General features: G+C 34.3%; 1 protein-coding gene and 1 long non-coding RNA gene across 2 annotated transcripts; both read right to left on the bottom strand.

Annotated features, from left to right (window-relative positions):
• Positions 1-9746: 9746 nt before the first annotated feature.
• LOC145804177 (uncharacterized) lies at positions 9747-11962 on the bottom strand. The gene is made up of 3 exons (XR_014345803.1): positions 11733-11962; positions 10759-10811; positions 9747-9994 (listed from the first exon to the last, which is right to left on the bottom strand). It is a non-coding gene; the product is annotated as an uncharacterized LOC145804177 (long non-coding RNA).
• Positions 11963-21305: 9343 nt separating this feature from the next.
• Positions 21306-23705, bottom strand: LOC114271861 (peroxidase 44). Its single transcript, XM_028213505.2, has 2 exons — positions 23209-23705; positions 21306-22311 (listed from the first exon to the last, which is right to left on the bottom strand). The coding sequence occupies exons 1-2, from the start codon at positions 23404-23406 to the stop codon at positions 21535-21537; spliced, it is 975 nt and encodes a 324-aa protein (XP_028069306.2). The 5' UTR covers positions 23407-23705; the 3' UTR covers positions 21306-21534.
• Positions 23706-24246: the final 541 nt, after the last annotated feature.

Below are 24246 nucleotides of genomic sequence, written 5' to 3' on the forward strand. Positions count from 1 at the left end.
TTAATAAGGATTTATACAAAATCAGGTCATGTGTGAAGCACATGACACATTTATTAAACATTTTAAATAAATTATAAATATACTATTGAGATTTGTTTAAAATATATAAATTGTCCCAAATGGTTGGTTTTTTGGATAAACTGCCAATAGGTCCTCATAGTTGAACTTAATTCCCATTAAGTCCTATTGAAAATTAATCCTAATAAAATCGTCGCTAAAAATAATTTTTTATAATAATTTTTTGCATACATCGCTAAAATTGACAATTCGCGACTTTTTTGTAACGATTTTTATAAACTATCACTAAAACTTACAATTAGTGACTTTTTTTCTAGATGAATTTTTCAAATTATTGCTAAAAGTTGAAAATTAATAACTTTTTTTTTTTTGTGAAGATTTTTTTAAATTGTCGATAAAACTAATAATTAGTGATTTTTTTTTTGTGACAAACTATTTAAACTATCGCTGAAAATTAATAATTACTAACGTTTTTTAATAGTATCTGATGAAAAATGCCATTAATTATCACAAAATCTGTTGGAAAGTAACTCTACCTATTAAAATCTACACGTAAGTCATCCCCTCCCCCCTCCCCTCTTTTATTATCATCAAAGTGAATTTTTCATTAAAAACATAAAATTAAAAGTACTAGAAGATGCAATGCATCGAGAGAGATTTAGATCGTGTTTGGTATAGCTTTCAAATTATAATTTCATCCCTACATTCCAATGTTTTATTTGGTTTAAGTTTTCAAAAATTAATTCCAATACTACATTTGAAACCACATTCCAATGCATGTTTGGCAATATGAGTTTTTGATTTTTGAATTTGTGCTTTGGGTCGTCCCTCAGACATCTCCTGGATGTCTGGCCCTTTGATTGGAACAATACTTTTTTTTATTTTTTTGTCATTGCCAATCGCCCCACCTGTTATTTGGGAAAAATATATATATATATATATATATATTTGTTTTTTATATAATTTTTAAATATAGAAATTATTTTTTTAGACCAAAATGACAAATTATTTTTTTGAATTGAATTTTAAAAAGAGTTTGGTTATGAATTTTGAATAGAATTTTCAATAGAGTTTTGAGTTGTCTGTTTGGTTATGAGCTATAAGTTTTTAAATTAAATTTTGAAAATTCTTTTCAAAACTTATAACTAAACAACTTTTCTTATTTCATATGTTACATAAAAAATTCAAAACTCTTTTCAAAACTTATAACCAAACAAATTTTCTCTTTTCAAATCATAATTTGAAAACTCACAAACTTAAAATACAACTATATTCTCAAATCATAATTCTAAAACTCTACCAAACGCTACCTTAGAATGTACAAACTATCTCTACTTGCTACTCACATATATACAACCAACCTCTTAGTCTTACATTTTTTATTTTATTTTTATTTTTTTTGGGTTTTTAAAGAAAAGAATAAACAAAACAAGAACAAAATAACCTAAAAAAGAATTAAGATAAAAAAGGTCAAGAAGGACTTAACTACAAAAACAAAATACTTGAACCCCGAAAAATCAACCACATAGTTTTGAAAATTATATCCCGTCCCTTGAAATTTCTAATTTCATAATAAATAGGACCTTTTATTAATAAATTATGTCAAAGTTTTATTTCAATTAATAATTCAAGTAATTATATTATTGTATAGGAATTTTATTTTTTGAATTAATTCTATTAAACAAGAAATATGACAAGGGGGCATTTAAATCACAGGAGACCATTTTATTTTAAGCAAACCTCAGAATATGTATTTGTAATTTATCCTTAATTTTTTTTTGACGATGATACTCTTGTCTAATGATTTCGTTTACACTTTACCATTACAATAAAGAAAGCAAATCACCAAATAAGAATATTAATCAATAAGTGTATTATGTGTTTCACACATGAACCGATTTTGTTTAAATTCCTTATAGAATCCTAATAAAAGGGGTTTAGTGTAATAAGATCATACTTAGAAATGACTAAATGTTGAGTTTTATAAAGGTTTAGTTTAATTTACCTATTTTTTTATTACAAAATAAAATAGTATGTATTATATGCTCTAAATATAAATTTATAATTTCAGTTATAATTCATTTTGATGCTTAATTAATGAGATTTTGGAGGTGGTCAAATTTGTAATTATCTCGGTTATTAGTGTTTGAGGTGGTTGGTTATGAATTTTTTGTGCTATTTTTTTGCCAAATTGGCTTTGATCATAGGACTATGAACCATTGTGATTGAAACTTTATATACATTTTTAGGACATTTGTATTTATTTTTATTATAATATCAATGATGGTGAAAGATATCTTTATTTCAAATTAAAATAGATAAGAGAAATTTTAATATTGGGAATGGCATAACAACTATCGACAAATTTTGAATTTTAATAACAAGATTTAACTTTTTATTTTTTATTTATTTTATTTTTTGGGGGATTGTAGATTACAGATTTTTATTATTTTTTGATTTTGGGTCGGGGTTATAGAGCTTTAGAGAATAAATTTATTCATAAAGGAAAACAATACACGTCACCAAATTTAAATCAATAAAGTAGTCCCACAAATGTACTAAATAGACCAATAAGATAGTGTTTGTTGTTCACATGTGTGTGAACCTTGAGGCACTGCTACTTGAGACTAGAGCCGGCAATTCAAGGCCAAACCCAATAACCGGCCCAGATCCGTTCATAATAAATGGGTTTGGGCCCTCTATTTTGTAAATGGGCTGCCTTTGGGTTACTACAAATGTACTTGTTTTTAACTGGATTTAAATGAGCTGAGTAAGCTAACATATTAAATATCCAAAAATGACAATAAGGCCTCGTTTAGGAACATATTATTTTAACAATTTTTTAATTTTTTGACTAAAATATGAGGTAAAAAAATTAATATGTTTGAGATGACTTTTTGATTTTTTATGAAAAGATGTATAAAAAATAGAAAGAAAATAAATTTTTTGATTTAGTGGTATACGTTGTTGGCTTTTTGATTTTTTTAATGAACTTTTGACTTTAAAGCTAAAAAGTGATGTTGCTAAATGATGTCCAACTCAAAAAAACATCTGAGCCAAAAATCAAAAGATGATTGAAAGATTTGGGGAAAACTTCCCAGCCCTAGGTCTCTCTCAATTCCTTTTCTTCATTCTCACTCACATTGGTGTGGATGATAGTCCTCTTCTCAACCCTAGCTCTTACTCAATACTCTCTCTCTCTCTCTCTCTCTCTCTAATAAAGATGATTGATTGACTCTCATCTTCATATTTGATCCAGATAGAATCCTCATAAATCACCTTAAATCTGAGATTTTTATTGTTTAATTGATAATAGATCTACATATCTTATTGCAGTTGATCAATTGGCTTTATTTCTTGTAGTTTATGGTAGGGGTGAGCAGCGGATCTTCCGATCCGCTCAAACCGACAGAACCAAACCGATCCCCTGCATTTTGGTCAGATGCGTGATGACAAGTGGACAGCTGCGGATTGATTTTTTTCAATCCACCTAGTTTTGAACGGATAGCGGATTTGAGATTCCTTTGGCCGCAACCGAATCGCCAAACCGCTAAACCACACCAAATAAAAAACTTACTTTATTTCATAATTTCAAATCTTAAGCTTATCAAGTGCAAATTTATTGACCAATAAAAAACTTACTATGTAAGTTACTGCACAAATTAGCCATAGAAGAGTCAGACTCTACCTCAGATGAGGTACTTACTAGGTCAGCTTGTAAGCAAGGTTCAAAAGAGTAGTAGTTAATTAATGCTATTAAGGAGGCAGCTCATCTAATGGATATACCAATCTAGTTAGGCTCTACAAAAATATTCTCAACAGCAATCTTTGCATTTGCTCTATTTTTACTAGAATACTCATTGATATTACAACTGATGTACTTCATATAGCAAGACAATTGCTAGGAGGGAATTATTTTGGTGTTTTGGATGAGGGATTTTGATATTTATTCGAGCGTTTTTTTGTATCCTGTTTGTGCTAAATCTTGTGGTATTCTTCAAATGAAAGAACATAATTCTTTGGCCAACAATATTTTCCCCCTATTGAAATTAATAAAATTTTAAACCGCCAAATCGATTCGTATCCATCTGCCAATCTATCAATCCCCTTAATCCACCAATCTGCCAGATTGGCGGACGGATGCGGATTGATTTTCTTCAATCCGCCAATTCGGTGGACGAATGGCGGCTGAATTGGCGAATTAGAAGTTCCGTGGCCGCAACCGATCTGCGCCCACTCCTAGTTTATGGATTGATTTGGTATGGTCAGACCAAGACTGAATTTTTTGTTGTTGTTTTTGTTGTTTGTGTAGTGGATGATTTTTTTTCCAAATCTTTATGATGGCCCAGGCCCAAGCCCAGGGTCTCGGGCCGGGCTCACCCCGAGTCACGGGAAGACTTTGGGCCGTCCATGAGCTGCAGACCATTTTTACACTCTTATCGGTAGTTATGTTTTAGAAACAAAATTAGTGAAAAGCCATACACACAATAAACAAATAAATGGGATGGGACAAAAAGGGTCAAGAGTGATCTGTATATTACCCGCCCATATCCAACCCGTTACCTAAATAAGTATTTTTAAACTAATATTTTTTTAACCAGTTACCATTTAAACTCGCTCAAATCCATGCATTTGCCAGTTCTAGTTGAGACCAAACGAAACAAATTGGATTCTGGCAGTTGGGCCGAAACTAAGCCCAATTAAACCATTCTCCCACAATTAGTTTATTTATTTATATATGTATTCTCCGTTCAGGAGTTTTTCTCTTTCGAAAATAATACTCCATCCTTCTTAAAATATTAGTCTTTTATTTTATTTTTTAATATTTTAAAATATTAATCCCATTTTAAAAATCAAACACAAAAATAATATAATTTTTTTTATTTTGTCTTTCTTTTAAATTCATTAACAACATAAAAAGTACAATTATGACATTGATATTTTCCAAAAAATATACTATCAAAGGATAATTTGGAAAAATCAATGTTTTTAAAGTGCGATAATTGTACTACTAAAAAAAGTCGGATTTCCTAAAAGAGACCATTATTTTGGAACGGAGGGAGTATATAAACTCACTTTCTATATTTATTTTTTAGATTTAGTGATGTACAAAAGAAATGATTGATTGATAATTAGAAAATAAATGTAAGAGAACTATTTTAGACAGTCTAATAGATTGTGACATCATTGAATTTAAAAAATAACTCAAAAACTTTTAAACTAAATTAGAATTAATCTTTTTCTTTTATAAAATCCTTTTTCTATAGAGGAATTCCACTTGAGTGTAAATTAAAAAATAAATAAATAAATAAATAAAATAAAATTTACAAATATGCGATAAACTTTATATGCATTAATTATTAAAATTACAAACTATATCTTGGATGTGTAAAAACTTTTTGATTGTACCACTGTTCCATGATTTCCCTCTTGCTATATAGTAGGATGTAGTTTATTAAAGTTGTATCATCAAAACACCTTGACATATTGAACTTGAGAACTCATCTTACTTGTAACCTAAATGCCAAATTATAAATGCTTAAACTATTACCATATTCAATTACTTACACTGTGTTTGGTTGAGGGATTGGAGAAGAGATTTGGAAAGGGAAAGGAAAAAGTTAAGTGAAATGTTAGTAAAATATACTTACATTTCATCAAAGAGGATGGGATTAAAGCCTATTACATAAGAGTCGTCATAATGGTAACCCTGCATATATGACTGGAGATTCCAAGAACTAAGTTCAAAGGGACAACTAAGTTATGTATGGCTCGCCAGAAATCACCAAAGGATTAAGTTCCTACCCATTCTTATGGTGAAAGTGATATCTGTAACATATGTTGTATGCAGAGGTATAAGGATAAGCTTTGATTTTAATGATTACTTATATCTTGATTGAGGCATAAATCAAGACGAGTATAAGGAGATACTCACAATAAGAATCACCTATATGAGTGTTGAACTGGGGCCGGTTCTATGAGAATGAAGAGGCTAAATTCTCTAGAAACACTTATGAAAACCAGGCGCGCTCAAGGCCAAAATGAAGACAACAGTAAGAACCACGATGTGTTAGAAGATATTTTGTGTGAAATCTATTGTCTTGGCTTACACAAACGGCTGAACAATTCAAGGCATCGCATCCATTAGTTAGCTAGTAAGTCCGATAGGTTATCACTAGGGAAGGTTTAAGGCCGAAAACTACCTATCCTGATGCAAGATATTTTCGACTTATACTCTTTCGATAAATCTATATTTTGTTGCATTTCCGTTGTCATCAAATTCCATTCATGTGGGGGATTGTTGGAAATGGTTATAAATTCTGAGTAAAACCAGAATTTTATCCTAAGTTCGGTCTATTTTTTAGGTGGGCCCCGTGCGTCGATTTTCACGGGTCAAAGTGGTAACGCGTTCTATGTCGCGTTGTGATTCACGTGGTATATTTGGTTGCTCAAAACCATTACCGAGTGAATGGGAAATTGAAGCCAAAGTGTGCTCTATGGAAATGGAGTTTTGGTGGAAATTCTTTAAGGTTGTAAAATGGCTTGTCCCACATTGATTTAGTGGAAGGTTTTGAAAGGGTTTATAAGGCTTGGGTTTGGTACTTGTGGTACCCAAGTGTTTTAGAGGGAGAGGTTATGGGCAAAATGGGCTAGACCCATTGGACCCAAAAATCACTACACGCGCGTGCGCACGCCTCCGCCGCCGTCCGTCCGGTCGGGCGGGCTGGGCTGGGCCTGGGTTTGGGTGCGAGTGTGTGGTGTGAGGTTGGGTTGGGCTTGTTCGGTCCAATACTAATCTTTTTGGGCCAAAAAAATTTGAATTTAATTTTATTTTTTGGTAAAATAAAATCCATAATTCAAAATTAAACTGATTTGGTTTTACTATACATCCAAACAGGGCCCTTCCCGAAATAAACCAGTCTGGTATTATTGCACACCCAAACAGGGCCCTTCCCGTTTTGTTATCTGTTTGAAATATAACCCAACAGATTCAAATATGTTTGAATTCAAAACCAACAGGTTTCGTACCTGTTCAATTCAAAACCAATAGCCACCTTTACATCTATAAATAGACTAGCCTTCCATTTGGATTTAACTCCAATTTTCATACTCCATCCTCTGATAAAAATCTCTGCATTTTGCTACATTTATTTTCTAAAAGAAAGAGTGTAAACACTTAGTGTATTCGTAAGGCAAACAATTTGTAGTGCTGCTATTGTTTGTAGTAAATCATTTCATCCTGGGAGATAGACGTCCAATTTCTGAAAGCACCGTGGAGAGGACGAATCTGTCTTAAGATTATAGGACAATCTTCACTGCATTTAAATTAATTATATTCTAGTTGTTGTTTAGTACACAACAGAATTTAATTAATTTAAATACAGTGAAGATTGTCCTACAACCTTCCATACCAAAAGGCAATAAAGAAGGATATGATTAGTAGATTCCTCCTTCTCACTGTAGAATAGACACATATTATTCACATTGGAATTCAGAATTCCCACCCTTTAAAGGTATGTTGTTGTTTTTACTCTACCCTCCCAGGCTAACTAACCAAAGAATTTAACTTTTGGTGGTACATCATTGCCTCACACAATTTAGTAGTACTGATAGCTGATCCATGAGCCAACTCACAACATCTCTTGACAGATGAGACTAAAAAGGCTCTAATTGAGTCTGCTAACCACTGAACATGATTCTCAATATTGTGCCTTAAGTTAGGGGTCCCAATCAATGGCTCAATAAATCTTCTGACCTCTTCTTCTTCTCAGGATCTTAAAGGCCTTCTAAAAAAGAATCTTCACTCCCTTGCTGCTTCTCTGATATTTGAAAATATCTTCAATGAATCATCTTTATTCTCAGATAAACTGAGGAGCCTAGGGGAAGGTTCCTTCAAAATTCCATTCATCAATCGTCTATCCTACCAAAACTATATTCTCTCACCATTCCCAATTAAAATTCTAGAATTATTCACAAAGAAAGAATGCAGATTAGAATTATCTAAAACAACAGATAGTATATATTGCCAGACAATAGACATAGATATATTAATCACCACACTTGGGCTCCACCCCCCCCCCTCCGGTCATGGCCATATTTACTCCCCAAAACTCTTTTCCATAATGAACCATTCTCAGATCTATATCTCCACCACCATTTTAATAACAAACTCTCATTAGATCCTTAATTCTTCTTATCCCCAATCCATCTTGATCTTTAGACTTGGTAACATCTTTGCATTTCACCAAATGTACTATCTTCTTCAAGTTTGAGTCCCTACCTCCCTTCCCCCCCTCATCTCTCTCTCTCTCTCTCTCTCTCTCTCTCTCTCTCCATAGAAAAGAAACATGCAACCTCTCAATGCTTTGCACCACACCCTTAGGCATCCTGAAAATAGAAAGATAGTAGATAGGGAAGCTTGATAGAATTGACTTAATAAGAGTCAGTCTACTAGCAAAGGATAATAATTTCATTTTCCATGATGATAATTTCACCTTCTATCTTTTGAGGAGAGTAATAGAAAAGTATAGAGAAAAGACAGGAGACATTCATATAGTTTTTATCAATCTAGAGAAAACATATGATAGAGTGCCTCGGGATATAATTTGGGTGTTAGAGAAGAAAAGGGTGCCAAAATGTTACATTGATGTGATTAGGGATATATGTGAAGGTGTGGTGACCACTATTAGATCATTTATTGGAGAGACGAGTGCATTTCCAATTACTGTAAGGTTACACCAAAGATCAACCTTAAGTTCTTATCTTTTCGCTTTAATTATGGATGAGTTGACGCACAATACTCAAGATGATGTGCCATGGTGTATGTTTTTTGTAGAGTAAAGAAGGAGTTAACACTAAGTTGGAGATTTGGAGAAAAACACTTGAATCTAAAGGATTTAGAATAACCAGAACTAAGACAGAGTATATGGACTGTAATTTTAGCAACAGTCACAATGGAAACAGAGGAGAAGTGAAGATTGAGAACCAAGAATTACCTAAGAGTGAATATTTTCATTATTTAGGATCGATTATCTCAACAACTGGGGAGATTGAAGCGAATATGGTCTAAAGAATTAAGGCGAGGTGGTTTAAGTAGAAGAGTGTGTCTGGAGTACTGTGCGATAAATGAGTACTCATTAGACTAAAAGGGAAGTTTTATAGAACGGTTATTAGAACAACGATGCTGTATGGGACGGAATGTTTGAGCAACTAAGAACCAACATGTAGATAAGACGACTGTTACTGAGTTAAGAATGCTAAGGTGAATGCATGACAAGACAAGAAAACACACAGTTAGGAATGAGTACATTCGAGAATGGGTAGGAATAGTACCGATAGAAGATAAGTTAAGAAAGAATATATTAAGATGGTTTGATTATATGTAACGGAGACCAACAGAGGCAGTAGTGAAGAGATGCGATACAGTGACGATAGATGATAGTGTTAGGGGAAGGGGTAGACCTAGATTGACATGGATTAGTGTAGTAAATAGAGATATGAATCTCTTAAATTTAACTAACGAAATGACATTGGATAAAGTCGAGTAGAGAATAATGATTCATATAGTCGATCTCATTTGATGGGACTTAAGGCTTAGTTCAGTTTGGTTTGTGTCACACCCCAAATCCGGGCATGACCGGCCGTGGCCCACAAGGACTTAGCCCAAGGCACACGTAAGCCTAAACACGAATCCAATCACATTGAACAACTGAACAATAGTCCAATAATAAATAACCAAAACTCAATCCAGACATGTCACAATTATAAACGGCAAAATCAACCGTAATCAAAAACCATCCAAACTTATGGGATATAAACAACCCACATATCAAAAATAATCCTAAATGAACTTCGATAAGAATAAATATAAATATGCACAAACTTGACATAACACTCTAAACTAAAGGAATGCCCTAGAGGTCCATGCAATTGAGTCCCCGCTACGCCATGAGTCCACTCTAAGTCCTTCTAACACCTGGAAGTGATAAAAACTAAGTCAGCTGATAGCTCAGTGAGTAGCAACATGGATAGTAAATACAATTTTGAAAACAGGGTTCAATTCCAAAATAAGTTATATATCACAGAAACTAGATTGGCATACAGTTTGGTAAATACAATCTGTTTCAAAAAGAAGGTTCCACAATTCAACACTTAAAATACTCATGTCTCGCAAGAACATGATAAACGACATTTTTCACTTAAAACAGATTATAACATGAACACCAATAATTTTCTGGGTACCAAGAAAAACAAATAATCTGCCACACATTTCTCAGGCTATAAGCCCCGTTGGATCCAATACCGAACTAAGAGTCATCCTCAGGGTGGCACCTGGGCCTTTTCTCAAAGACGATCCGATTGAAGGTCACCTAGTTGTTTTTAAAGGTCTGTTCCTTACAATCGTTGAGCACTAGAGTCATCACGGCCCAACCCGGATCTGTTCCCTAGTGGCCAGAGTCACCACACACAGTGGAATAATTTCCCTGGACTAAATACACACATGGTCCCAATAATCAATACACATCAGTTTCGCAAAACATGGTAGTTCATCATTATAAACATGAGACCAAAACAAATAGTTTACAGTATGCCAAGTTCACACATGTTTCAGAAACAATTTGATTCAATTGATAATATAATAATTTATCAAAACAGTTTAGTCTTGAAACAACAATTTAATTTTCCAACAGTTCAGGGTAGGGGAACATTTATAAAAATACGTAGCATGAAACTACTCACCTGAAACGCAATAATATAATCCTCGAATAGAGTATGAAAGTCCAACTAGTGCCCTGAACCAATATGAAAACTACACGTCACTGCTAATTTAAAAATACTAAAGAATACAAACTGAGTAACCCCAAACTAAAGCGCACTAACACGGCTCAACCCAACTCACCGTTACTCTTAAATATTACCTAAGTTCATATTCTTCAAGGTTTAAAATCACCCAAGACATAGATTCCGATCGAAACTTAACTAAAAATAACTTTAAGATGAAACAGTGTTTTAAACAAGTTTTCCCAATCTATTCGCTAACTTTGAAAATTACAAAACCCACTCCACGCTATTCGAAAAATTCCAATAACCTCCAGATATAATCTAATATATCCTAAGTTTCAAACCCAATTGGTTTCACTTGATTTGCTTATCAAAATAATTTTCTACAATTTATTATATCCAAACAGGTTGTTTTCTGCAGCACTTTAAAGAAATTAACGGTTCTCTTAATATACACGAGCAATCAATGCAAGGCCAAAAACGTACGAAACTAGACTCATAACCGGTTCTAATGACACTAATTTGATAATTTTTGGATTTATACCCAATGAGAACAACACTCCCGAATTTACTGTTTCGGACTGGTTTCCTGGACAGATTTGAATACCTCAATTTATATGGATTTTGACTCCCAAAAATTATGAAAAAATTCAGATATGCAATTCAATATGTAATTGATCTACTGTAAAAATTTCAGATTAAAATTCATCCGTTGGATATGGTTTCTTGATTTTTAAAGTTCGTGATTATGCGCAGAATTTTTAACTAAGAATAATACCCAATCTTTATACGTGAATTTAACTCCTCAAATTTCTTAAAAGTATATATATATACAAAATATATAAACCTACAACCTCCATGAATGAATAAAATAATAATAGAATAAGGATGAAGAACAAAGAAAGAAGAGAAGAAAACCAAGAAGGGCTAACCTTTGATGATCACACACAACACAACACACCCAAAAGTTCTTTGATTGCAACATCTTCTTCTTTTTTCCCTTCTCTCAAACCTTCTCCCGTGGCTGCTGTTGTTGCCCTATGTGGTGAACAATTAATAGAGTAGGGTTTGTGTTTATTTTATTTTATACTAGTGGTGGGCATACATAGATCAAATAAATAGATAAATATACAAAACATATATATAAGTTATATGCAACTCAAATGGTAGGAGTCTTATATATTAACCTTGTGGTCTAGAGTTCAAGTCACACCCTCCTCTCTCTCTCTCTCTTTTTTTTTTTTTTAATAATAAACCTTATCTCTAAATTAAAGACTTTCACCATAAATTTATTTTAGGTTTAAAAATTAATTAAAAGATCCTCCAATAATATTTAATTTGCACCTTAGAATTCACCACCAAAATATTTGAGATTGTAATATTATTATTTAATTATTTACTTAATTTTTATATTCGGGTTCTCACAGTTTGGTTTTGTTGTAATTTCACTTTCACCTTATCCACAATAAGTCGCCATGTCTTCTTCCTCTTAGGATTAGCTCCCAAAGGTAACCCTAGGTATTTTAGTGGAAGTTTTTGCTAATCACAGTTGAGCTTTGAGGCAAAATACTTAACTATCTCATCATCAACCCCTATCCCATAAACGACACTCTTATGAAAGTTGATCTTTAAACCTGATAATACTTCAAAACATCTTAAGATCTTCTTTATTGCAAAAATCTCCTCCCATTTAGCCTTACAAAAAATTATTGCATCATCAACAAATTGAATGTGAAAAATACTAACCACTTGGCTGCCTACCATTGCCCCTTTTATCAAACCCCTTTCTTTTGCTCTTGACAACAATAGATTTAGACCCTCTGCCACTATTATAAAAAGGAATGGTGATAATGGATCCCCTTGTTTTATCCCTTTTCCAGGTGTAAACTCTTCTGTAGTGATCCATTCACCAACACTAATAACCTTGTTGTTGAAATACAAGTTTTTATCCAATTCACCCACTTCTGACCAAATCCAAAATTAGACATCATGGACAGTAAAAACTCCCAATTGACTGAGTCATAAGCTTTTTGGATGTCCAGTTTTACAATTCCATCTTTCCACTTAGATTTCCTCCATCTATCCATCCATCCATCCATCCATCACCTCATTAACTATTAGAACTCCATCATGAATATATCTGCCACCTAGAAATGCAATCTGAACTTCACTAATAATCTTAGGAAGTACCATCTTCATCCTTCTTGCAAGCACTTTTTTGCTAGAACTTTGTATGATGAGTTGATAAGACAAATGGGCCTGTAATTTAAAAGTTCAGATGGACTATGTTTTTTGGGAATCAGAGCAATGAATGAACTATTAATGTCTTAACCAATTTTCCATTCAAACTCCTTAGCAAATTGGACAAAATCTTTTTTCATGAATTTCCAACATTTTTGGATGCATGCCATGTTAAATCCATCTAGTCCTGGTGCTTTATTCCCTCCACAATCCTTTATAGCTAACCAGATTTCCTCTTTAGAAAATTCAGCTTCTAATACTTTTTTAACCTTTACCATGCTGATAGTTTTGAAGTGCCCTGCCATTTTAGGTCTGCTAATCTAGTCTTCAGAAAACAAATTGGAGAAATACCCACAAACCTCCTATTTGATTGCAAATGGTTCTACAATTCTAATATCATTCACAAGTACTGAATCAAAGTAAGTTTTTACTTCTCCTTCTATTGGCACAAATGTGAAAGAATCTGGTATTCCTTAGCTTCCACACTAGTCCCTTTAGCTTCACACCTTATTGTTTTTTCTGTTTCAGTTAATTCCCTTTCTTTTTGCCTCCAAATCAAAACCATGTAGCATCTCCTCAGCTTGCTTCAGTTGATGGTCTACATTCCCAAAGACCTCTCGATTCTACTACTTTAATTTATGCATCAAAGCTGTGAATTTCAACCTTAGATTGTAATCAGTCCATCCCTCCTCTTAGACCCCAGTCCAGGCTGCTACTTCTGTTTGTTTAAAATTAGGATGCAGAGCCCACTCATTTATGAATCTGAATCGTTTTAGGTCCCAATCGCAACTAATTGACAATGGTCAGAGACAATCTTGGGCAATCCTCATAGCTTGAAGGCAAATTTTTCTAACCACAATGGTTCAAACAAAAACCTGTCAATTTTACTCCATCGCACCACCTATTGTGGATTGTTCCAAGTATAACTTCTACATTGCATAGGAATATCGGTCATCTCCATTTTATTAATAAATTCATTGATGTCTGGCATATCCTATCCCCACCAAAAAAAGAATGCAGACAATAGACATAATGAACCATTCTCAGATCAATATCTCTACCACCATTTTAATAACATACTCTCATTTAGATCCTTAATTGTTCTTATCCCCAACCCATCTTGATCTTTAGACTTGGTAACATCTTTCCATTTCACCAAATGTACTTTCTTCTTCAAGTATAAGTCCTCCCCATAGAAAAAAACCTGCAACCTCTCAATGTTTCACCACATCCTTAGGCATCCTGAAAATAGAAAGATAGAAGATAAGGAAGCTTGATAGAACTGACTTGATGAGAATCAGTCTACCAGTAAAGGATAATAATTTCCTTTTCCATGATGATAATTTCACCTTCTATCTTTTGAGGAGAATAATAGAAAAGCATAGAGAAACGACAAGAGACATTCATATATTTTTATCGATTTGGAGAAAGCATATAATAGAGTGCCTTGGGATATAATCTAGGTATTAGAGAAGAAATGGGTGTCAAAATGTTACATTGATGTGATTAGGAATATATATGAAGGTGTGGTGACCAATATTAGATCACCTACTGGAGAGACGAGTGAATTTTCAATTATTGTAGGATTACACCAAAGATCAACCTTAAGTCCTTACCTTTTTGCTTTAATTATGGATGAGTTGACACGCAATATTCAAGATGATGTGCCATGGTGTATACTTTTTGCAGATGATATTGTGTTAGTGGATAAGACTAGAGAATGAGTTAGCACTAAGTTAGAGATTTAGAGAAAAGCACTTAAATCTAAAGGATTTAGGATAAGCAGAACTAAGACAGAGTGTTTGGAGTGTAATTATAGTAGCAGTCACAATAGAAGTAGAGGAGAAGTGAAGATTGAGAACCAAGAACTACCTAAAAGTAAACATTTTTGTTATTTAAGATCGATTATCTTAACGACTGGGGAGATTAGAGCTGATGTGGTCCACAGAATTAAGGTGGGGTGGTTTAAGTGAAGGAGTGCGTCTGGAGTACTGTACGATAAACGAGTACCCATTAGACTAAAAGGGAAGTTCTATAGAATGGCTTAGACCAGCGATGTTGTATATGACAGAATGTTGGGTAATTACAAAACAACATGTAGATAAGATGAGTTTTGCTAAGATGAGGATCTTAAGGTGGATTTATGGCAAGACTGGAAAAGACAGAGTTAGGAATAAGTATATTCGAGAATGGGTAGAAGTAGTACTGATAGAAGATAAGTTGAGAAAGAATAGATTGAGATTGTTTGGTTATATACAACGGAAAGCAACAGAGGCAATAGTGAAGAGATGCGATATAGTGACGATAAATGGTAGTGTTAGGTGAAGGGATAGACCTAGATTGACGTGAACTAGTGTAGTAAATAAAGATATGAATCTTCTTAACTTGACTAATGAAATGGCCTTGGATAAAGTCGAGTGGAGAATAAGGATTCATACATTCGATCTCATTTGATGGAAGTTAAGCCTTGGATTGGTTTAATTTGGTTATAATTTCACCTTCACCTTATCCACAATAGGCTGCCATCTCTTCTTCCTCTTAGGATTAGCTCCCAGGGGTAACCCCAGGTAATTTAGTGGAAGTTTTTGCCAATCACAGTTGAGCCTCCAACATTTCTTCAACCTTTTCCATGCTGATAGTTTTGAAGTGTCTTGCCATTTTAGGTCTTCTAACCTAGTCTTCAGAAAACAAATTAGAGAAATACCTACAAACCTCCTGTTTGATTGCAAATGGTTCTACAATTCTGACACAGTTCACAAGTATTGAATCAATTAAGTTTTTACTTCTCATTTTATTGGCACAAATGTAAAACAATCTGCTATTTTTTTCCCATACCAGAGCTTAATCTAATCTAGATTTCTAAAACCATAATGAGTCTTTTCTTTTCCTTAGCTTCCATACTAGTCCCTTGGTGATGCCCCGATTCTTTTAAAGCTAATGAGTACATTATTGGTAACCTTTGTTTCTTGCGTGTCTTCTTCTTTGTTTAACTCTTGGAAGTTTGCATTGTTATCTGTTCTCCTTTGGGGTTGTTACATTAGGTACATTCTGGTGTATTCTGAGATGTCACCTTACGGTTTTGGGTGTTGGAGAGGAATCGGGGAGGTTGGCTGATGTCTTGGTAGTTTCTAGTCTCTCATTCTGGTCAAGACCGCTCGAACGGTCCTTTGGTTGCTCAAGCGATGAATCCGACCTCCCAGTAGTTTGGTTTGTAGTCTGAACTTCTTGGAGCATGAATGCTTTGCTCGAGCGAAGAATTCATCACTCAAGCGATCTTTTACAGAGGGGTGTGGAGTTTCTAGGAATGGGTGTTTTTGGCTCAAACGCAAGTTTTATCGCTCGAGCGATCTTTCAAATTTAGCTGTTTGCTCAAGCATACGATTGGTCGCTCAAGCGATCTGTTGACTGTCAGCTTAGAAGTTTGAATCAAATCACTTCAAAAGCTAAGTCTAGCCACTTTTCCATCACTTTTTACTTTACTCTCTCTCTACATTAACTCTCATCTTTTTTTTCTCTCATCTCTCTCTCTCTAGAATCCTTAATCTTTCACTATTGATTGAGATTTCAACCTTGTTGCCTTCTTTAATCTTGGAGAGCTCGTATAGGGCTACATGGTATACGGTGGAGATTGAATTTTAACACCGTTGATTTGTAGAGTTGTTCTTTGAGTTATATATATGTTTCCTAGCACATCTTGTCTCTTTCATTATACTTTCTAGTGTAGATTGAATTTTTGATGTTGAATCTAGAAGAAAATTTGAGAAATGTACTCTCCCTCATGATTTGGTCCAAGACAAATTATTTTGTGTTTACTATGAACTATTTGGGGTTATTGTTTGTAGTGTTCTGTAAATAAAAGAAAAACCTTATTTTGATAAAACCCTAACTTTTGGAGACATTTGAAAAAAAGTGAAATTGATATGACATTTATGAAATTGATGATAAATCTCTTGAGAATATGAAGAAAACCTTTTGGGTTATTACATTATTGAGGCATGCATGAAAGGAAAAGAGAATTTTGGTTGAACAATTACGGAAACATGGGATGTGCATATTGGCACTTTGGAAAAATTTAATGATAGATGTTGATTGTGAAAATGTAGGAATCTCATATGTCACATGGATTTGTATTATGCTATGATTTTGAAAATTTTGAATCATGGGAATTATACTTGAACAAATGTGAGAGATGTTGGTAACCTTGCATAAAGGAGAGAAGCATATATATATATATATAGCCTATTCCCATTGATTCTTTTGCATTATTTTGAACTTTGTTCACCTGCAATCATAACTTTGAAATAAATCCTTGATTTTGAGAAAGACAAATGATGTTGATGGAAACATTCAGGGTAAATATGTTTGGTAAGTTCGGTTAGGGGGTGTGTATTGGAAATTAAGTTGGCTTGAGTGTCCTTGGTGTAAGACCAGAAACACGCGCGTGTAGGTGCCTAAGCCCTCTGATTAGTAGCCGATAATGTAGGATTTTGGTAGTGCTTGATACGCTTACTTGCAGACACTAACTCTAGAGAATTACCTGAGTCGTATTTATTACCCCACCCTTTAAATCTCGATTTTTATGAAGAAAATAAACCTTGAAATGAAATGTTGCTTGGATTTCAAAAGAGATGAAAAACTTTGACAATTGAAAATGAAATAGCACTGCATTTATATAATTTTATGAGATTGCTTTTAAACGTATATACTTTGTGAAGATATCTCTATTAGGCCTTATGCTCACCCCTAGTGAAATTTTGCAGGAAAAGATGCAGTGGCTCCTCCTAGTTGAAGGCGTGGAAATGTTTTGAGAGCAAGAGGCTCTTCCTTTTTGTATGATGTTAATGCAAGCCAAGGGCTTTATATGTTGGTTGATAACTTTTTTTGTAACCAACCTTAAGCCTTGGAATGTGTATCCTTAGGGCATTTACTTTGTTGTTTTATTCTATTCTCTTCCTATTGTTGCACTTGTTACGAATTTATCTTTTAGGAGGAGGATGAATGTGTATCGCATGTGAACATTTCTTTTGTTAAATCTCCCCCCGGAGATGAAATGTCAAATTGAATGAGTTGGTCTATTAGGGTGAGATTGCACGTTGGGTTTATCTATTTAATCTCTTTTCTTTTTGATATTTTGGGGGCGTTACAACTTAGCTTCACACCTTCTTGTCTTTTCTGTTTTAGTTAATTCCCTTTTTTCTGCCTCTAAATCAAAACCATGTAGCATCTCCTCAGCTTGCTTCAATTGATGATCTACATTCCCAAAGACCTCCTGATTCTACTTCTTTAATTTATGCTTCAAAGCTGCGAATTTTAACCTCAGTTTGCAACTAGCCCACCTCTCATCTTGGACCTCAGTCCATGCTGCTACTGCTGTTTGTTCAAAATTCAGATGCAGAGCCCATGTATTTATGAGTCTGAATGGTTTTGGGCCTCAATCCCTTGCATCTTCTCTTACTACTAATGGACAATGGTCAAAGACAATCCTGGGTAATCCACATAGCTTGAAGTCAAATTTTTCTAACCATAATGGTTCAAACAAAACCTGTCAATTCTACTCCATCTCACCCCCTCTTGTGCATTACTCCAAGTATAACTTCTACCTTGCATATGAATATCAGTCATCTCCATTTTCTCAATAAATTCATTGAAGTCTAACACACCCTTATCCATCCATAAGCATCCCTTTCTTTCCCTTATCCCCCTAATCTTATTAAAATCTCCCCTTATGCACTAGGGATTGGTGAATGCAGATTTAGGCCTAACAGTTGAGTCCCATAATTTTCTCTTGTTAGCAATCTCATTTGGCGCATACATATTAACAATGAAACAACCAACCAGCTTATTAGACACACCTAAAAGAAGGATGATATTTTTGTTGCAACAACAATCCTTCATGGAGAAAACCTCAGGATTCCACAGAAAGTAACCCCCCACCATTTCAGCATCGACTACAATAAAATCCATCATTTCCTAAGGCCAATTTGATCTAATCATCCTCTCATCCAAGCAGCTTCTTTTAGTTTCTTGAATTAAAAAGAAGTCTACCCTCATATTTCTCACCAAAATTTTGATTCTCTTTCTTTTTTCAGGTCTTCCCAGACCTCTAATATTCCATGACATAATAATCATTAATACTTTAAAATGGTCCAGTAAATCACCTTCAACCTAACCATTAAGCTTGATCAGCCTCATCTCTAATAATGGCCCTTTTGAAATCATGCTCTTCGAGTTCCAAAATCTTGATAATCGTTTCCTTCTCCTTCCCTTCATAGTTGATCCCCAAATCTTTGCAAATCTATAAAGTCACGTGAGCTTATTTTCTCATCTGTCTTCTTCTACTCGATTTTGCTAATTTGGGATAGAGACACCGAAGTTGCAACTACTGCTGCTTTAAAAATGCCCCCCCTTTGAAAACTACTTCTAGTAGGGATGTGAAATTGGTTGTTCCTCCTTCCATCTATACTCTTCCTCACAAATCTACTCTTCTTTCTGATATTCCTTTCTTTAGTCATGATAATCTTTGAATTAGAAGAAGATGGGTTTCCACATAGATTTACATTATGCAACTGGTCTTGGGCTGAATAGATAGGTTTATTAATTATTGGCTCACATACTAATACACCTTCCTGGGCCTTCCCCAAAACCACTTCCAAATTAATACATGGCCTATTGCCTTCAAACCCACTAAGACTTCTAATTAATCCTACCGTTTGGATGCTTCCTCCTACTTCATTGAGAACATCATTCTTCTCTCTCCTACATTGCTGCTCCTCTTGCACGCTTGACTTTTCTCCATGCAAAACGCCACCTTTTACAATACCTATACTAATGTCAGTTTCTTTTACTCCAGATTCCCAATCTGCTTCCCCATCCTCAACCACTTGCTTATCTTTATGACACCCAGATTTGTTATTGTGTATAGCCAAATCATCATTACTTGTCTTTTTGGCCATTGATGAATGTTCATCATCTTCCAAAACTTTCATCCCTGCCCTGCTGATAACCAGATTTCCACTTTCACTAGATTTAAGAGATGCTCCATTATGCTTTAAACCTTTACACTTGTAGCAAACCACCTCCGAACATGATGATAAATCAGCATTTTTGCAAACTCTAACTGGGTATGAAGCACCATTGCACCTCAATACAATCACTTTATTTATAATCTCCATATACACCTCATTATAATTCTTATCTTTCCACAATGAAAGGACTCTCCACTTAATGTAACATTATCGAATTGAATTACCTCTCCCCAAATTGATCCAATATCTCTGAAAGTCTTTGTATTCAATAGATTAAATGGAACACCGAAGTAGCTAATCCAGATACATCTTTCTTGTTGAACATGAAATCCTGGTTTCCATTCCATCATGGGATCACACCATTCATAAATCCAATCCTTCAGTCTAGTTTTTCTCTCCCTCATATCTTGCACATTTGTGAAGGATAGCACAGCTAGTCTTCCCCCCTTGCTCTGACTTGCACATCCTTCCAATCTCTCTTCTGGAATTCCTTCTTAAAATCTTCAAATGAGAAAAAAGACTTAAGTTTAACGATCAAACTTTCATACAACCAACCATTCCGAACTTCTTTAGCTTGTATAATCACGTCATTTTTCCTTTGATCCTCCTCGTACTTACTATATTGGCAAACGATGTCCCTTCTGCCACTGACTTCAATGGATGATTTTCCTTGCATATTCTAGCTTCATTGGATTGCATACCTGACTTTCCTTTTAACTCTATCTTCTGACTCGCCTTTTCAAATTTTGTTTTTTTCACTTTCTGTTCTTTATTCTCCATCTAGATCCCATTTGCTTTTTGAACTCCACCTCCGCAGATACTAGGCATCTATACCTAACAAATTTGAATCTTGACCCTGTTAGTTTCCTCTTCTTCATTAGGATGAATACTTCTTTGACTATCCCAAACTTTGTAAACAACATAAAGAGACCTTTTGGGTTCATGTTCTCCAGAAGATTATTCACAAAGATGGTGAAAATTCTTTCTGCTTTGCTTCCATGATCCATCCTTCCCCCTTGCTTTCTTAGCACAGGACTCGACCCCTTCCCTCTCTCTCTCTCTCTCTCTCTCACACACACACACACGCATTTTTGGCTTTTTTTTTTTATCATTTTCCTTTTTATAACATAGAATGTGCCTGCTAACAAATATAGATACCCTGAAATAACGAAATATAGAAGTGTGAATCTGCACTCATTTATCAACACATATCTTTATAAAACAAATGAAACAAACAAATAAACAAAGAACATTTAATCGTTAGATAATTATGAAAAGTTTACAGTTCATCAATTCAATTGAATACACCGTAGACACCCTCACATATAAATCCTTTAGGACTTAGAAGAAACAAACTACAATATAGGAACCTAAATGTCGATAATTTGGAAACTAAACCATTGATGTTTGGAACACACAACAAAAAAAAAAAAGGCGGTAATCCCTACAAGACCCTGGACCTGTATTTCTATTGCTTTGCTGAATTGAAAACTCTACAATTTTTTCTAATTTCTCCAGCATGTCCAACAAGAACTTGAATTCCCCCCATCTTCACAATCGCCTTCGCGAAACCCTGTTGGAATCCATTCCCATTACTCGCAAAACCAGACACAATTGGAGCACTAGCTTTATCTAAAGCAAGTTCTTGATCAATCTGCATCACACCCCTCTTTAACTTAATTTGATGGTAGTACTCATTATCGAATACAAAAGATGTGTTTTGATCCAAAAATGCAGTTGGGTCTTGACTCAATGGCCTTGATTGGGTCCCACAAAGCTTGAACAACTTAGAAACCAAGGTCGGGTCCATTGTCGGGTCAGGTTTCCCTGATCCTTGGAAGTTTGATAACCGGTCTTGGAAAAAACCACAGTGAGCAACACCAACAGTGTGTGCACCCAAAAGGGTGACCATGTCATGGAGATTGAGTTTTTTGGCTGTAAAGAATTGAAGTGCTTGTGAGACAGAAAGGGATGGCCCCGGCAAGTTCACGAGGTTTGGGTCAGAGACCAAACCGTCGCGTCTGCCTGTTGGGACTTCATAGTTGGGCCCACCTGCTAGGACCACTGAGTCTCGAGTTGCCAGGGTTACGATGTCGGCGCAGGAGACTGTTCTGGGGCAAGCAGCCTCAAGGTTTGACTTGGCCTCGTCGATGAGATCGAATCCTCGGACAGACTGGTTCGGAAAAGCATCTTTTTCCGATTGTGTGGTTGGTGTTGAGTCTATGAGTATGGATGCATCACAACCCTGTAAAGAATTTCACCAGCTAAAAGAATTATAGCTTGTAATCTTGCTAAATGACTTATAGAATATTATATGATTGTGGAATTTATGGCAAGAATGATAGGATAGTGATATTGTTGAAAGAAATACAAGTAATATTGGTTTGTAGTTTTTTTTTTTTTTAATTTAAAAGTAATAAAATTATGAAAAATGATATGCTTATAATTTTATTTTATTTTTAATCAGCAATGCTATGTATAATTCTATTTATTACTTGTTTTTTCCTCTTTGGTACAAACAAATGGGACCTACATTTATAAATATATATGAAACCCATTCATTTGCATCTTTGGTTGGGAAAAATGGAAAAACGAGGTAAAAAATAAAATTTTATGTAGTATTTTCAATTTATATATATAAGGATAATGTGACTATGATATTTATAAAATACACTATAGAATGGTGAATGTTTTGATTGCAAATGAAATGAACACAAAAAGCCAAATTATTCTATATAAAAATCCTGTACAATAATTTAGTTTGTATACATTATCCCATAATCAAAACTTGCTACATCATTATGTATTAAATATCTGTTTGTATAATATTATTTGTTTTTCATCAATGTCTACTAATACGTTTTGGGTTCTGGGCCTCTCAATATCAATGCATCCCGGTTCACCGGTAAGAATAAAAATCAATGTGTATTGACCAGCATTGGTTCATAGCCAAGGTACACTATATTCAGATGTTATAAAATTCTTTTTCTTAGTTGACAATTTTATAAAATTCAAGATAGAATTTGAGAGTTCCTAATATCTATGACATGATACTCTAAATATTGTGATACTGGGACAGGCATGGATTCATCTCTAAATACTGTTACTTAGAGCCTTACATAAGTCATACAAAAACTGTTACCTTAACAAAGCAGTCATGGGAGTGCATACGAAGCAAGGCCGGGGTTATTGAGCGGTCAGTGCGGAACCGCTTCTGCACCGTTTGTCGAACAATTTGTTCGGCATGTGGGCAGGTAGAGCTGTAGAAGCCAACTCGAAGTTGGGCTGTGACAATGGGAACAAGAAGGCAAAGAACTACAAATGAGATCTTCATTAGCATTGTCTTGTGAGAAAATGAGCCAATCTATGCTTTGAATGATATGAACTTGAGGATATATGTAGTGGGAGAGATGTTTGTCTGATTCGCAACAAAGCTTGAGAATGATATATATAGAGCGCGAGAGAGAGAGAGATGAATCAAGTGGTATGTGATGAGAAGCAGCTGGCAACTTGGCAACGTGCAAGGTCAAAGCTTACCACCAAAGAGAACATGTATATTGGACAACAATATCTTGGAGATTTTTGTTTCTCTACTTTCTAATGTAATGAATGAGTCAAAATATTGAAAGGAATTGGTATGATCAAATTTTTGTCAGCTGTGTTACAATCATTTCCTAATACCATAATGTAGAATATATATATATATATATATATAAATGATTATTGTAATATTATTGTAAGAGGGATTATTGGAGAAGATCCTAATCTATATATATAAATATATGAGTGTTATAGACATTCAATTGAAATGGTTCACTCATTTTTTAATTTACTAATTTACACTTGATTTTTATCAATTTCTTAACGTATATTATCAATTAAACTAAATTAATAACAAAAATTGATACAGTTGAAACTTCAGAGATCAATTCGACAAAAAAAATATATTACAGAGAGAGTACAAATATCATATGAAATTCACCTATTATTGAGGTGATGTGAGATTTTATATATTGATATAATAGATGAAAGATAAGCCATATAGCAACACATCAAATAAATGGAAAAGAAAAGGAAATTGAAATATATATATATGGTGTGGTGTGGTTATACTGATATAAGGTATGGTGGTAGTTTCTGATCTGAGGGCAGAGGTGTAGTCAGTTGGATCCAAGGTCTG

Source organism: Camellia sinensis, chromosome 12 (genome assembly GCF_055761805.1).
Source record: "Camellia sinensis isolate YWXY chromosome 12, ASM5576180v1, whole genome shotgun sequence".
NCBI lineage: Eukaryota > Viridiplantae > Streptophyta > Magnoliopsida > Ericales > Theaceae > Camellia > Camellia sinensis.

Coding starts and splice junctions, on each gene's coding strand:
- LOC114271861 (XM_028213505.2), bottom strand. CDS start 23,406: ATGCTAATGAAGATCTCATTTGTAGTTCTTTGCCTTCTTGTTCCCATT. Junction 22,312..23,208: donor CCCATGACTGCTTTGTTAAG/GTAACAGTTTTT, acceptor AATTCTTTACAG/GGTTGTGATGCATCCATACT.